Here is an 18254-nt window from a genome sequence, read left to right as displayed (position 1 = left end):
GGAAAGACTACTTATTGAATAGAAGAAAAAATGAAGTACAACAAAAGAGTACATGTTGAAATAGAATTGTAACTAATTATTACACACATAGCTATAGCTATAAACGATAAGCAGTACAAAAAGCCCATTGCAAACCGGAAATTACTTATGAGAGTCGCTGGCACGAGGATGTAATAAAAGGAGGTAGTGACATGAAATAGACTGAGAACTGTCCTAGATCAATTATCATTATTGTACTCAAATAAAAGGAGTATTTAGTTTAGTAACAATGAAAATAAAGGAACAAAAATTTGTATGATCGATATTTGGATCAGAATAAATAGTTTTCCAGATCTTTAGGAGTTCTACCATATATTAATACTCATACTGCCCTACACTGTATATCAAAATCAAATTTCTGATCAACAAATTAATAGGTCTACCCTACGAAAATCACAACCTTTCTTATTACATTTATATGAAATGAGCAGCAAATAGTAATTATTTACCTTTTCTAATGTTTCAAGGAAAGGCCTTCAAAGCCACCTCCATGTCCACCGCCAAAACTTCCTCCGAAGTCACCTCCATGACCTCCACCTAATCCTCCTCCAAGGCCACCTCCGTGTCCTCCTCCAAGACCACCTCCAATGCTACCTCCATGTCCTCCTCCAAAACCACCTCCAAGTCCTCCGTGATCTCCACCTTGAGTACCACCAGGGATGACAATTGGGATTTTCTTGTGAACTATAACAGGCTTTGGATATGGGACTGGCACTGGTTTAGAAACTGGAACTGGAACTGGTTTGGGAACATGTACTGGTACTGCCTTGGGAATATAAACAGGTACTGGTTTATTAACTGGGTATGGAACGGGCTTTTCTACTGGTACTGGGACATGTTTTGTTACTGTAACTGGATATGGCTTAGGAACATGGACAGCGTATGGCTTGTCAACTGCTACGGGCACAGGATGAGGCACAGAGACAGGTACTTTCTTTTCAACAATATAAGGAACTGGATGAGGTACTGGAACTGGAACTTTCTTTGTAACTGTGACAATTTTGGTGTCATGGCTATCTCCGAACCCTCCTCCAAGACCGCCGCCAAAATCACCTCCATGGCCTCCTAGTCCTCCTCCACCACCGAGGCCACCATGTCCGCCAAGACCACCTCCAAATCCTCCACCGTGACCTCCAAGTCCTCCTCCGAAGCCTCCTCCATGTCCACCTAGGCTAGAACTACTGAAGCTGAGGCCGCCGGATCCAAATCCATGTCCACCGCCGCCTCCTCCTCCGTAGCCCAACCCCGAGAGACCTCTCTTGTCCTGTTTCTCAGTCTTCTTCGTCTCAGTCTTTTCTCCTTCCTCTTCTGCTCCGGTTGTTGTCAAAACCAGCGCAAAAAGAGCTAAGAAGATCTGAAAGAACAGTAAATTTGATTAGCAAATACAGTAATCGTCGATTTACGATCGCTCGTATTTACGACTGATTGTAAAGGATTGATTAGATAGTTATTATTTTCAACGACCTATAATAGTAATAAAACAAATAATAACACTAATACCATAACGTCCATCTAATATTAGCAGATATATCATTAATACAAGAATTACACTGTTGCTAACATTGTAGAAATATAAATTAAATTCTTTAATTTTACGTTAAACCTTTTAGTTCAAAGGAGAGGGCCAATTAACGAAAGCGAATGATCATGAAATTAAATTTTTATACTCTCTCGACGGGGATTAAACTCGGTATTACGTTTATGAAACGTACACACGCTAGCCACTAGAACAGTAGGGAGGTCTAATAAAATTATAGAACAGAAACCACAGCGTAAATTGTTGTAAAAAAAAATGATAGTTTATTGGTCTGTAGAGTTGTAACCAAAGTCTGTCGTGAGTAACGACTATGATCTGCAAAATGAATAGTGGAAATCATGTCTAGTTATCATCTTACATTATAGACGTTTGATTTTATTAGTGTCCTTTGTAGTCTTATACATGATACCAGGTCATTAGACTGGTGATCACAAAGTAAGGTCTTCCTATCAAGATTTGAGTCTCGTTCACGGCATGTGTGTGATATTCATTTTCAAAGTTAATTTCATTTGTTTTTCTTTTCACATTGTATCTTTTAGCTATTCTATGTAAAATGTCAAAAATGCAATAGCCGTCTCGCTAGTCTAGAGGTACTACGCATGTTCATTTATTACACGTGTCCAGGGTTCGATTATTCCTAGATGGAAAATATTGGAGTTTAAAAAAAATAAACGCATATGGTGTTCGGATTTCAACTTAACCCTATATTGCGCAGTGTTAATTCAAATTAACAAACCATGTTGAGTGTGATACTTTGAAAGTCATACCGTAGATGGTGCCACTTCTGTTTCAGATGGTTTCCTTTATGCCTGCCATCTGTTATGAACACTCATAATTGCATCTCTTTCGGAAAGAGAGGTTTTCCAGCAGTTTCTGTTGCGAGGGCGGATACAGCGTGGGTGAAATGCATTGCTTTGTTTATTTTTGAAGCAAGAGGAGTCGAAAAAGGGGAAATTTTTCTTTGAAAAAATATTTTTCTAGAAGGTATGTGTCTGTTGTTTATTTTAAGTACTTGTAACTTATCACACTAATTTCGTTTTGTATTTGATCGTCCGAAATATGTTTGTATATTCTGATTAACATTGCGCAACTACGAACCTCTTTTACTAAGAATCAAACATTTCTTCGATAGGCCTAATGGAAAGTTTGAAAGGTTGGTTTCTTACCTTCTTTTCTTTGAATTTTGTTGGAATTTTTATTGGCTCATGGAAAGCATTGTTGCGTGCAGTGTATGCTTTCAGTGTTACCAACTTATGAATAAACATAATATGAAGTTGAACACGAAAAAAAAATACTAAACGTAACAACGTCATTTCAGACATCTTTCTCTATTTTTTTTTTCGATTTTGTGTTATTTTGAAAACCTCAGTTACTCTTTCTCTCTCTTTACTTTCTGTTACTCTTTAGTATTATTTACCGATTTATTGCCGATAAAGATTCTTGAAGACTGTAAAAGCTTATGTTACTTTAACAGGTGAGCAAGAATATATTTCGGAAAAACGACTCGTTCAGCCATATATACCTCCTGACGACAGTGAGGATAGCAGCTCCAGGTAAGCGATAGAGTTAGGAATTCTAGATTCAGACGATGAAGAATGGCGTCCTAAATCTGAAACTTCAAATGGATCAGAAGATATGTTCAAAACTATTGTACTCCAGTATTTTACATTGATTTCATTGAAATAGATACTTTTAGATTAGTTAATTAAAAGAATCGTTTGCTTTTTTTTCTTTCTTCAAATGAAATAGTAAATAGCAATTCCAGTCAGGCTACAACTGCTGCCAGTCGTCAGCCCGAATGGAAAAGAATAACAAGAAATTATCCACCTCTTCAGTCAGCACAATAGAAATCGAGTTTGTCTTCTCTAAATGAAATCAGATCTCCAATTGAATATTTCCAAATGTTTTTAGTGCTGATATTCTGGATTTAATCGTTCGTGAAAGCATTTTATATTCTAACCAGAAGAACCCCAATAAACCTTTGGAACTAACTAAGTTAGAATTAGAAATATTTAGGAACCGTAATGTTCATGTCCATTTTCGCATACCAAGGACAAGATTGTATTGGAGTTCGTCCTATAGAATTCGCCAAGTTGCTAATAACATGTCTTACGGCATTGTGTTTCACTTCAAAGAAAAATTGTTTACTGTCATTCTATACATAATAGGTGTGATCCATGAAAGATATGTTACTAATTTCAGATTAAACATACTATGTTTCAGCATACCTTAGAATACATATTGTTTACTAAAGCATGTTATGAAAATCTGCGCAATACTAAGTGTAAAGCAAGTCTGTAACGTCTAAAAAATTCTGTATTGGATATCAATGAAAAATTAAACAAATAAGGTTCATAATTGCGCAATGTTAATTCAAATACACAATTCTACTGACGTCATATGGTAAATGTGAAAGTCAAAATTTATTATTAGTTTGGTTTAGATACGCGAATACAGTAAGAAAAAACATCTAAATATTTTTTTCCCGAAACAATCAATAAATTGCGCAATATAGGGTTAAACCGTAGGTCCATGTCATATATAGTTTCGGCGATGAAAGAGATGTCAAAATTCAATCCAATCAATCATTTACAATACAATACAATGAATCAAAGCAACAGCTAGAGATTTCAACGCCCGGGGGCGAAGTAGATTTCAGCATCTCTTCATCTTATCAAGCGTTTCCTTTTTTATATATGGTTTTGAAATGTTCAAAATGGGTGATAGCGTTAATTTCCAGTAATAATTATACACTTTTATAATTTTATTTGTATATTGTCATACAAATAGCATTTTAATTTTGATTTGCAAGGAACCTTCTTTGTGAATATCTCAATATTTATCGATGAAGGTCAAAAATAGGCTATGTTTAATGTTTGTATTTAAAATCCATCACAGAATTAGATACGTATGCAGAAAATACTATCCTAGCGATACACTAAAGTAGATGGAGATATGATCCCCATAAATTCCCTGAAATTGGGAACATTTCCTATGACAATGGAATAAACAAAATCACTGCTACTTTTCAGTCTTTGACAAAGATGAAATTAGTTGGGTTAATTTCAGACCCCTTAAACCCCTATTCTATAACTGCTTCAAGTTTGAAAATGTTATTATTCAATTTGTTTACCTTCATTTTTAATATTAGCCGCAAACAGCACCTTGCGTGTGTCTCTTCACTCCTCTCACTTTCATACCTTCATTATAGGCTTAACCGTCCTGATTAATCCGATTGTGTAGAAAAGTCTGATTAATTAAGTAAACTCATCACCATCAAAGGACGAACAAGTATTTCAGACTTTGGCAGTTTCTGATTTTGAAAACGCTCCTATGTACACTGTAAGTCATTACTCGGCACCTTGTCATTGACAAATCATATATAATATCTTTAAATAAGTAAACACTTGGTGTACGAAACGTTCGGGCTGCGAACGGAGCGAACAAGAAAATTTTTAACAAATCTATTTCTTTGCAAATCGTTAACAATATTGATTTAATAGGGCGACAATACGTTTTCGGAGCACCGCGTCGTTTATTCATTTCTAACACTTTTTCTTTCCTCTTGCTCGTTCGGCGCCCTCTTGCTACCAGCGCCCGGGGCAACCATCGCTCTTTCCCCTAGCTACGGCTCTGCACGTGATCCAGGGTTCGATTTCTGGATGGAGAGCATTGATTTTTTTTTTTTAATAATCGCACATAGTATTTCGGATTTCAACTTAAACCGGAAGTCCACCTCTTATTATAGCCTCAGCGACGAAAGTGATGTCAAAGTCCAATCCCACCAACAATTAAAAATACAACACAATACAACACAATGATAAACTGGGTATGATTATCTAAGTGCAACGTGTTTATTTTAAGAAACACAGAGTTTTTTCTCATTAATGTTGAATTACAGTGGAAATTCAGAAAACTTTAAAATGCTTGCATAAAGAAAACATTTTACTAGCGTTGTGTGTAAATGGAACCAGGAATAAATATGACCTACAAACACAAACACTTACTTTCTATTTTAAAAAAAAAAATAACTAAGATGAGAAGCTAGTAGTAACCAGTAAATAAAATTTGGTCATAGTAAGAGCAGCTTAAAGTAAGAGATTAACTTAATGAATGAGAAATTTCAATTTGATTCATCACCAATAGATGGGTGAGCTTTTAATCTGTTTCTTCTCAGTTGTAGCTCCATACACACCAGCATTGCGCAAAAATGTATCTGTACGCAATTAAACGTATGAAATTAACTAGTTTCAAAAGCAGAATCTTATATCCCTTATACGACTTGTCCTCAAGTTATTTTATGTTTTGTTCAAACCCTTTTTAAGAATTATTGTATTTTGACAAGCTACCTCATAAGCATTGCAATTTTCGTTATGTTCTTCAAATTTTGTCTGGTTGTGCATCTGAATATCTTCCGTAAACTCATGTTCGATAATCATGTTACTGAATTGGTTGATTGGAACTCTATACCCTTTTTCGGCACCGAGGCTATACAAGACCCGCACCTAGAGGTTTAAAGTGGAACTCGAGCCTTCATAATGTATTTAAATTTCAAGGCTTTCCCACTGCGCAAATCGAACCCAGGGCATTGTGCACCAAAGGCGCAGTCGCTAATCAGTAGATGAACGGGGAGATATTTTATTGGGGAATGTCTTTTCGCCTGTAAATAAAACTTAATCTGAGCTTAGTGTGATTTGGGGAGAGACAACTGTTTACGAGATTAAACTAGTCTCAAATCTTAACAAATATGAAGGGCATATGACGGCTCAATAATAGAGCGCTCAGCTCTGTTGCAAGGAGTTCATGGTTTGCTCCCAAGCCATGTTAATTTGGGGTTGGGCAACATCGTGTTCATGGGTTTTCTCAGGCTTCTCCCGTTACCTTTCTCATTCTCATTCCGCCAATCACATTCATAGTTATTCACTTTCATTTATCATATGTCTCTTGACTTGCAGAACATTAACATGGAACGAAAAAATAGAGATTTTGTTTAATTTTTAACAAATGAAACGAACTATTGTTTTATTATTTTTTTAAAAAAAAGGGGAGAGCAATAGTGCCCAAGCAGTAAATTTGAGTCCTTGTTCCCATTCTCTAGTCCTAACTTTATGTTAAGTTCTGCCCAGGCCCGTAGCCAGCCCAAAAATTTAGGGGGGTCCGACCCAATCATATTGCACATCACCATATTATAGTTCATTTGCAAGTATACCGTGAAACTTTTAGGGGACTATCCAAAGTTTAGAGGGGTCCGGCCCTCCCTAGCCGCCCGTGGATACGGGTCTGGTTTTGCCTCGATCAGTGTCGCAGTTCCGTTATCCAGCTTTCTTCAAGGCAAAATAGGATGGTTGTGAAGGGTCCTGTCTTGCAAGAATTGATCATGCATGATGGTATATGCACCCATTAACTACATTGGATACAAATCCCTGCCGTGTTTCGGTACCCACGTTAACAGTAGTTTCAGTCCTTCATAACCTGAATGTTGCATAGAAACGTAAAACAAAAGGTCTCAACTTAACTTTGTAAAGTTCTGTATTTATTGACAGTGTTTTGTTCGGAGAAAGATATTTCCGTATGTCACGTTTAACATATGATTTCCTATAATAATATATATATATATAGTTTTGTAAAATCTTCTGTTCAAAAATTTCGAATCTATTATTTAAATAATTATCCTTCATTTAATCACCATCTTTCTATCTACTTTTCCCATCTCATTACGTCTTTGTTCAGTAAAATTCAATTAACGACTAAAGGTCTCTCTATACATGTTGAAAGATAAGGTAAAGCAATTTAAAAGCACAATATACGCACACGAATTTCACATCTTCAATAATTAAAAAATAGCTTGGGAACAAATATGGGAATTACGTACCAACACTTTCCTCTTCATCTAATACAGTGCTTCTATACGAGGAGTGTTCAGCAAATATTGTTCCTAATGTAGGAAGAGGAAAATATATTATGCTTGAAATATGTTGTACTGTAAAGCTTTAGAAATATGTATGCCAAAGGGTATGTGTACAAGACAATGTCGTTAATAATAGTTATCATTTATGTTCTCTGTATTTTGCAGGTAGCAAATGCAAATTGTGAGCTACGAAGGAAACTGATATATTCCAAGAACTAACCTAATAATTGCAACAATAGATGCTGCAGGATCTCAACTATTGTACATTCTCTATACTCGCCAGATTTCGCTTCAGTAACTTATTTTTATGCCCGAAGTTAAAACAGCATATTTGTGGAATGAAGTTTTAAAATGATGTGGCTGTTACACATCTTCTGGAAGTATAGGAACCGCCATTTCCTTTTATTATTGTGGGATTATGGTCCGAACTTCGAAAATTTTGTAGTAACAACTATGACATTGCGTTTCTTCTAAAAACGGTCCGGTACCAATCGGCCTTAACTTACAGAATGAATTTGGTAACCAAAATATTAAAAAAGAAGATATTTCCACAATTAAAAAGTTAAGTCGCTATTCAGAGAGGTTATGATAGCCAGCTACACTATTCCTAATTACTCATCGAGTTAAAAGTAAGAAGAAAATATACATATTTTCATGTCATGTTTTCCTTCTCGAATTGATTTACAACAATAAAGTTTCGTTATAATATAGCATTTCTAATTTTAAACATAGACAGTAATCTTCACTTTAATGTTTAGTGGATATAGACTAAATATTTGTTATTTGGCTTCTTCTCTGTATCAGTTACTAGTGAGAGCGCATTAACAAGAAAAGTTTTGCAAAAGCGCTAACAACTCCTCTGATCATGACATAGCTGTGAAGGACTATTTGATGAATAAGCATATTTCATACTTACAGTTATCTTCATGGCTGCTCTAGTGCTTGTGCCACTGGAATAGAAGTTCAAAAGGAAATGATGCCATCTGTGATGCACAAAGCTTCTTTTATATCTCTCTAGGAATCATGTTAACACTTTCCCCTCTTAAAATCTCTATTTTGCTCTCTTTTTCTTCGTTGTGTAAAAGCCTGGAACGTTTCAATAATTATTATAAGATTAGCAAATATAAATTTAGGAGTCATTTCTCTCCATTACTTTCTTGTCGACATTTTTTTTTATTTGACTTTTTTTTCAGTAAAATAAACATCCTGCCTTTCTTATAGGGTTTTGTATTGTGTAGATGAAACATTTTTAGCAAAAGTTTTCTTCAACGAATAACACTCAAACCCATTTTGAACTATATTTTAAAACAAAAGTGTAATGCTTTTAGTTTATTCACTTTACCTATTGTTATATGCAAATCGAATATTATTAGCGAAAGATGCCACTGAAGTAGTCTTCAACTGTACTTCTTGTGATTTCAAGATATTCTTGAACAGTGTAATATGTGTATGAAGGAAATTCAATAATTGAGGTAAGATAAATTTCTATATATTCTTTTACGTTATTAGCACATATCTGTATGCTACTAATTTATATTAGTATTCTATTTCTCAGTGGCAGGTAGTAGTGTAATTTCAGATTTCATTCAGGGGTAGGTCCTCCGAAATAATTCGATAATATGTGACAAGTTTATCAGGTATACGATAATTATTCCGATCTACGTAATTTAACTCTTCCTTGCGATAATGGGTGAATATAGGATACCTATAGAAGGGACACTTTTTTTGTAGTTTTTGAATATGCAAATAAGTTGTAGATGTGCAATAAATAATTATAAAGCACACAATGAGGTTTCCAACAGTCATTCCGCCTAAAATAAATCAATAACGATTTGCGAATTGTCAAATGGCAACCCTACATTCATTCTTTAAATTCAGTTACATTTACGAGGCGCCAGACTCGTATCCATGGGGGCCGCGCCTCAAAAAGTTTCACTGGTTCCATAAAATTTTCACGGTAGGCTGGCAAATGAATATGGTTGGATCATCCCCCCCCCCTAACTTCTACTGGCAACCAGCTACATTTTTGGGCAGGCTACAAATATATGAATTTTTCTGTAATATAGGCCCTACGATAATTTTAAAATCGAAAGTCGATAATTTTGTTCTCTGAAGTTGTCAACTCTGATTTATGATTAACTTATTGATTAAAATATATATGTATCTCAAACTCAGGTGACAATTCTTCCCCTTTTGATCCCCAAATGATATGAATTGAGTTGAGTTGATTTTAGTTTAGCGTCCCTTTCAGCAGCGAGGCTATGTGAGATCTGGACCTACTAATTAACGTGGAATCCGAACCACATGAACTCCTACCGGGAATCGAACCCGGGTCTCCCACGCCAAAAGTGCGTATGCTAACCGCTTAGCCACGAGAGAGCTCCCCAAAATGATATTATTGCTGATGCAAGGTAAGGTTAATTACAACCAATAACGATAACGACTGATAACAGGGATTTTTTGTTGCAATAAATGCAACAACAACCACATTTTTTAGCTAACTGCAAATTCTTAGAACACTTTAGTTGCTAAATACATAGACCTGTATGTCTGTACGTAGATAACAAATAATGGCGTCACATCTACACTACGGGAAGGAATTTACTTTGAATGGCGTGGTATTTTTTTAAAAATTAATATTGAAACCGGTAGTTGTAGTAGATTTCTAACACTTCCAGTTTTACTAGAAAGGCTAAAGTGGACATGGAATATATTCTTAGGATGCTTTAAATGATTAAAAGAAAACTTGTTTTCGCTTCGCTATCTATTACCGTTTTTACTCTGTAGCAATCACCGTTAAAACCAGAAGTGGATGATTTCTACTACTTCCGGTTTGAATAGATAATTAAAAATAGTAGATGGTACTTATTCATAGAACGCTAAATCGATTACAAAAATTTATTTCTCGCTATCGCTCATTGCTTCTGCAGTTCTGCTGTATGAAGACCAATATTAAAACTGGAAGTTGCAATCGATTTGTATCACTTCAGGTTTTGGTAGGAAGATTAGAGCAGAGATGAATATATATTCTTGGAACGAAGGAAAACATTTATTTCTATCTATCACCGTTTTCATTCTATAGTGATCAATGTTTAAACCGGAAATGGTTGATTTCTACCACTTCCGGTTTGAGTATCATCTCCATTAACGAACTGAGTTTCTAGCTTTTGAATCTCTACATGTTGGCCAAAATTGAAGATAATCCATAAAGTAGTTTTTTAAAATTTTTGGTGTCATGGACGGACAGACAGTCGGACAAGGTAAATACGGTATGTAAAGGAATTTTGGTTGTTAAAACAAATTCCATAATTAATTAATTGGTCTGAGTTGAGTTGAGTTGATTTTGAGTTTAACGTCCCGTTCAGCAGCGAGGCTATATGAGACGTGGACTTACTGATTAACGTGGAATCCGAACCACATGAGCTCCCACCGGGAATCGAACCCTGGTTAATTAATTGGTCTGGAAAGGCCAAGTAGAGTAGTGATCATTGAATACTCACTTTCTTAAACTTAAAACAATTCTTCAATTTACAGTGTAAATTTCATACATAGTTGTATTTGTAATCTGTTTACATTTGTATATGAATAATTACGGCATTTTAGAAAATGAAAATGAAATCTTTAAGTTTTACGTCCCACGGTTATGCCGGTTAGGCTAAAGGAGGCTTTGATAATGAGAGATGAGTGAAATGGTGGAATGAAGAAAGTGGAAGGAAACGGGAGAACCCCGAGAAAACCCACGAGCACGGTACGGCATTTTAGAGTCCTGAGAGTCGAAGGTGATAGGGACACTATGGAGTAAGCAAACATTTATGTCAGATAATTCATTCATTTCTTACTTGAAGTGTCGGAATAAATTAAATACGTAATAGGTAAACCCTCACCAAAGGTAAGTGACAGAGATATTATTTCTATTTGTCAGGTATCGATGATTAAAACGAGAAGTTTTTAAATATTGAATGAATGATATTATCTTGTGTGTTGTAGAAAAACCCAGGGGTAAAAGTGAGGGGGAACGCGGGGAGACGTCGTTCCACTATTTCCAAAATCTATCTATAGAGTCCCCCCATTTCCAAAAATTTACAATGGGTAGAGATAGGTACAGGGGCCGGCACGACGTCAATGCGTCCCCTTACTTTTTTCAGTTCCACTTTTACCCTTGCAAGAACTAAGATGTTTGGAGTTTTGAACAACTTGCGGGAGATGGAGGACAGAAAATATAAATTTGGGGCTTCTCCACTAAACCCGAACTTCTGGGAACTCTATGCATGTAATAAATTGTATTAGGCACATAAAACATAACATATATCGCAAAATCAGTAACAAAAATATAATGTTGCGGAATTAGGTAAACCTATTGCGGAGTAAGGAAATGCAAGTGTGAAATAAGGATCAATGGTAGTCTGAACTTCAAAGCAAAATTACTGACTTTCTACAAGCAATAAAGTGACAGCACATATGTGTGTATTCACGTTAGAATTGACCTATAAAATAATTTGATCTGTTATTATTTGCTAGTTTTGTAGTATTGATAATATGTATTGAAACATAAAATATACTGTGAAATTGGGCATAGCGGCCTTATATTCCAATATCATTTTGACCTCAATAAGTGGCATGGTTGTCATATAGTAGAAACTTTTAAGTTCACAAAGAAGTAAGTTGTTTCCCATTTTCTCAAAAGTAACGCATACGTTACTTTGCTTAATTCAATAAGAGATGTCGATTGGATGGCTCATCTTTGGACCTTTTTCTGTTAATCACTAATAATTAAGCAAAATGTGACTCTACTCCTACTATTAGTAATAATAATAATAATAATAATAATAATAATAATAATAATAATAATAATAATAATAATAATAATAATAATAATAATATTAATAATAATAATAATAGTCTTCTTTATTTCTTATATTTTATTTCCTTAATTGCCTTTAACGTTTTGAATTCCGTTAAACGTCTTTCTGGATGCGCCATTGGCCAGACATCAGTTATCTCTTCCGTAATGTAGTTTTTATTACGGAATTTTTTCCCTAATATAATCGGTAGCTATCTATCTACATCTCATTCATATACAATCTATCGGCGAAACCTTTGTTTCATTATTTCTTAATAAAAAGTCCAAATAGTAAATTTCATATCTTTAAGCTTAAGGTATTCCGAAATCTTGACATCTTACAATAATAATTGTAATAATACCTATTGTTCTGTGCTCCAATCCCCGCTCAAAGTCGAATTTCCAAAAATAATTGCTGAGTATTACATTATATCACAAATCCTGTGTACTACCGAATTTTCAAATTTCTAGGTTGAGCAGTATGGCATGTGCTTGATCAGTCAGCAGTCAGTTACTCAGAACTTCTTTAGATGTTTGAAATGAAAGTATGTTTGTTGATTCATGTCTCTACCTGTATTCCTCCTCATAATTAGAAGAGAAAAAGAAATTTTCAAATAGTCATATGTTTTGCATTTACATACGTATATTTCCAGAAAAAAAAAATATATTTTCCTGCACAACCCTACACAATTTGTAGTCATTGTTTGTTTCTTAAGTTTTGAAAATGTGGTTCTCACTTGTCTTATATATCTCTTATATTTCAACATTTATCAGTATCAGTATCCCTTCACACTACGCGATGTAAACCTTGTTTAAATTTTCATGGAAATAAAGGAGAGCGATTTCTATAACTGTGCAGAATGAAGAACCTCATATTTGTATTTATTAACGTGTTTTTATAAAAAATATTCCCAAGTTAAGAAATATCCAAGTTACAAAACGATCAATAGTACAAGTTTACTGCACGTGCAGTTTAGTTTGTTGTTGCATATTGTTTTAGAGATTAACTTTTAGTTCGAGAAAGTGCTTTATGTATCTTTTAAAAAATAGAGACAGAAAATATAGTTTTACATAAGAGCCACATCTAGTTTCAACCGACCTCAAAAACGAAAAAGACGGGAGAAGTTTCCAATTTTACCCTTTATATACACACAGGCTGTTACAAAAATATTTTGGAAGTAGATTCCTGACAGCAAAATAAGAAAAAAGTTAATATGGACCTGTGGTCGGAAATGCTTATCTTCGTAGTTTAGCGTGCTGAAACCATGAAAAAATTAACTCTGGGTAACGGTTAAGATAATGGTCCATAGTTCCACTACTATAGGATCAATCGTAGTCGGGTCAAGATATCACTTACGAACTAGAATGTGAAATATCCAAATATCCATCTGTCAGAATCTCTGGTACTTGCACAATCACTTTTAGAAAGGCTGTTTTGGAGTAGGGGATCATTATCCACCTACCTCTCTCAAAACTGATGTATATACAAGTACTGAAGCATTCTTAAATGTGGATATATGGATAGTTCACATACCAAGTCCTCTGTGATCTCTTGACCCAACTACAACAGGTTCCATAGTAGTGGAACTATGAACTTTTAAATTTCACTCTCGGCACTCTATAATTCCGAAAATATTAACTTTTGAGCACAGATCCTTATGAACTTTTTTCTTGTTTTTTATTTGAGGAATCTGTTCCTAAAATATTATGACACATTTTTGTAATATCCTCTCTCTCTCTCTCTCTCTCTCTCTCTCTCTCTCTCTATATATATATATATATATATATATATATATATATATATATATATATATATATATATATATATATGTGTGTGTGTGTGTTTGAATGTGAATAACACAGAGAATATTAACACCAAGGCAATTTATTTTGGTAATGTTTTACAACACCTGAACCACGAATCATTTTTCGAAATGTCCCCCTTGACCTTGATGCAGACACGAAGTCTCTCCGGCCACTGGTCAATGGCATTACCCTCCACGTCCATCGGAAAATTGTTCACTGCTCGGGTCAAGGATTGTTTCATACTGTCGACAGATGGATGCCGTTTATGGCAGACCTTTGCGCGAAGGACTGCCCAAAGTTTGTAGTCCAACAGGTTAAGGTCCGGGCTGCTAGAAGGCCAATCAACGGTAGAAATGAAGTCGGGGACGTTCCGTGCCAGCCAGTCCTGGGTTGTTTTCGCTTTGTGGCCTGGAGCGGAATCCTGCTAGAAGATCCACCTTTCTCCAGGGAATATGATAGCAGAAATTGGTTTCACTATAGGTGTTAGCATTGTGTTCTTGTACATCTTGGCAGATGTTTTAACACCTTGTTCGCAAAAATGCAGCTGGGTTGTGCCTGAGTAACTCACTCCCCACCAAACCATCACTGAGGCAGGATGATGTGCCCTCTGAACCCTTAGAGCTGCCTCAGCAGCTGCAGTAGATGACGTGGCATACACACTGTCATTTTGGGCGTTGTAGGCCTGTTCAATTGTGAACACCTTTTTGTCAGTAAACAGAATCTTTCTATGCAGATTGTTGGCGTAACGCCGCAACAGTTTCTTTGATTTAAGGACCCTCTGCGACATTAATATTTGGGTCAGAAAGTGACCACTTCGCCTTTTATACGCCCGTAGATGTAGGTCACTCCTGAACACACGAGACATGGAATTTCTGCTGATGTTCATCTCAGCAGCCATCACATTTTGTGTTCGAACAGGATTTCTTCGAATTCTTGCTGCGATTCCTTTCTGGACCTGCGGGGTTCGTACCGTTTGTAGTCTGCCACTCCTTGCGCAGTCAGCTGCCGTACCAGTCTCGGTGTATCGCTGTATGACGCGATACACGAATCTCTTGCTACTTTGTAGAGGTTTCAGGAGGTTGAAAATCTCACCTGCTGTCTTCCCGACCTTGTGTAGTGCAATTACTGCTACACGATTTTCGTAATCGCCCCACTTCATCAGAAATCAGTACAATATCAACGTATATCATGAACAGTCAAACACACACTACATGCATCTTCCGCTTTATACACCGATGGCAGCACTGTGCCACTCCAAACTTTGTGACAGTATTTATCAGTAGCGTAGCCAGGATGTGTGTTTGGGGGGGGCCCAAGTGCTGTTATAGATACATATAGAAAAATTACAAACAAAAAAATATATAAACATAAAAATATATAAAAAATTACAAACATCAAAGTACTAAAGTACTTTGTCGGACCTCTTTGGGGGGGCCCGGCTCCTCCGGGCCCCCCCTTCCCTACGCCACTGGTATTTATGATATAACTAGGTAACTATATATATATATATATATATATATATATATATATATATATATATATATATATATATATATATATATATATATATATATATATATATATATATATATATGGGGAGTGTTTGTGTGTTTATGTTCAGGCATAATCTGGACACATGGATATACCGATTTTGATTATTCGTTTCTTTTTCTTTGAAAGAGTAGGCTATTCTTTTCTTGTTGTTCCACATACACTTTATAAGGATCCAACAACGGTATTAGCAGCTAGACCATGAAACTCCTCAACAGGTGACTGTGTAATGCTAAGTAGCCTACTGTGTAACCTTACATAAGAAAGAAATGAAATTTGAATCGTACCATCGGTTCCATTGAAAAGTGACAAACTTAGACAGGTGGTCAGCTTAGAGAAAATAAGTGTGATTGGTGTATTTTTATAATAGGATATCTAGTAGGCCTATTACTTGATTGTAAAATTTTAACAAGCAATGGCACGACAGCTCCTTATAAATAATGTATACAGAGTAATCATAAAAATATACAGTACTAGAAAATATTACTGCAGTATGTTTAATATATGTACATACGACCTTTCTCTTCCTGAAAACTACTCTGGTACACTGAATTATTCAGATGAGAACACAATAACACAAACAACCATGAAATTGTAGCGCATGTACGAAGTTTATTGAAATTGATATTATCCTATAGCACACTGAGTTATTCAGATTGAAAACGAGGAAAGCTTAGTTATAAATTGAACAATTCATATGCAGTTTATATGACTTCTCTTTAGTTGTTACTGAATGGCGGTTCATTCTAGACGTATTACTTTTATTATTTTCGGCACATATGCACATTCTAATATTGTAATTAACTACCTCTTGTTAATGAGCTACAAGTGATTTCCTCGGAGCCAAAGATGTTTCGACAAAATCTTAAGGGAATTCATATCTCAAAACCTCCTCTACCTTTTGACAAGCTGTCAGGTGCCAATAGTTGACAATTGAGATAGTTAGTTTTAACCTTGAGAATTTTCCGGAATTATTAAAGCTCCCCACTGATGAAAGGAGCCGATATAGCTAATGATTTTACCAAAACAGACATGATAAACAAAAGCATACAACCATTTCATGAATTTCTATATGTGCCTTTTCTTATTCACATCTTCCTTCACCACCCCTTTATCAGGGTAGTGTTCTGGCCATTGACCTGCAAAAACAAATCGTGGGAATCCATGCTCCTTTGTCTTCAGTCACAAATACAGAACATCTGCCTGTCGTACGGGAATACAAAAGAGTTAAGAAAAATAACAAAACGGTATTTTGCGTGGCCAAGATACGCAGGTAAATTTATCATAATCATCATATGTAGTATAAACATTGCTTCAATGTGGCCAACTTCCAAGATAGACAGGTGGCCAACTTACAGAGAAGTAAGTAACGAATGTCTTATGGGGAAATGCAGGTTCAAGACGAATTAGGCCAAGATAAGCAGGTAGGCAACTTAAAGAGGTGGCCAAGTTGACAGGTTTTACTGTAATAGCATACAACTGAAAAGAGTTGACCATGTAACTGATCTTAGCATGTCAATAAGATGAAATCTCTCGTTTCACACTCATCTGAATCGGATTGTATGTATGCCTACACACACACACACACACACACACACACACACACATATATATATATATATATATATATATATATATATATATATATATATATATAACTCGTAACTATGTGGAACGGGAACGAAAGTTCACGTACTCGGTAGACGTACAACAAAAACTTTCGGGAACAATGGACGAAACAAAATTTCAAAGGAATGCAAAGATTAATATCTGATTCCTGAGTCAATTTGTCCTTAGATAACGTTTCAACGTGTATCACTTCAATTTCACTGAATTATTGTGAGAATTTGTTACTCTGTTAGAAATACATTGAAAAACTAGGGAAAACGTCTACAATGTATTGACGACAGATACATCTTTACACTTAGACACCTACCTTAAGAGAAGGACAAAGCGTTAATGAAAGTGGATGACTATGAAAGAACTGTATCGGAAGTGTATCATGACATTGAACCATTAATTCTACGACTACCCCTCTTTCAGCTCCACTAGACGTACATATTCGAAAAATTTTAACTACACAATGACACTCATTGGCACTGTCTGAACATTGTAATCACGAGGACGTACGCAGCTATTCGGAACAAATCTCCCCGAAATCTTGACTTTTCTGTTTTAGTGTAACCTTGGAGGTGATATATATTTTAATATAATTTAGCCTCATATTGAATTCGAACCCATCGTAATAAATTCCAGTGAGCCTGCCTGGTAATCACTGACTTTTTACAGTCACATAACAGATTTGTATATACACACAACTATCATAAGACTCGTCGTGTTGTCCCACGCACGATCCTCAAAGAACTAACAGAATTCTCTGTACAGGTGTTACGTTCAGTGGGCCATCTGCAGTGGTCAGTGTGCCATGAGGCCTTGAAATTATGATCAAGTTATTCTCTGCAAACATACATATATCCTGTGACGAGAATTTAGTTTGAATCGAAAAATGTCTACAGGTTATTAAACAGCATACAGTATATACAGTATATATATATATAACAGGTCTATTATAT

General features: G+C 35.6%; 1 protein-coding gene across 1 annotated transcript in view; it reads right to left on the bottom strand.

Annotated features, from left to right (window-relative positions):
* Positions 1-493: 493 nt before the first annotated feature.
* The window catches only part of LOC145661022 (uncharacterized), a 36819-nt gene continuing 19058 nt past the window's right edge, over positions 494-18254 (bottom strand). Inside the window, exon 3 of the mRNA XM_081726458.1 lies at positions 494-1393. Coding sequence (XP_081582584.1) covers positions 494-1393 — 900 coding nt within the window. The remainder of the gene's footprint in view (positions 1394-18254) is intronic.

Source organism: Thermobia domestica, chromosome 9, assembly GCF_964235325.1.
Source record: "Thermobia domestica chromosome 9, izTheDome1.hap1.1, whole genome shotgun sequence".
Taxonomy (NCBI): Eukaryota; Metazoa; Arthropoda; class Insecta; order Zygentoma; family Lepismatidae; genus Thermobia; species Thermobia domestica.
This window is presented reverse-complemented; position numbering and strand designations above follow the sequence as displayed.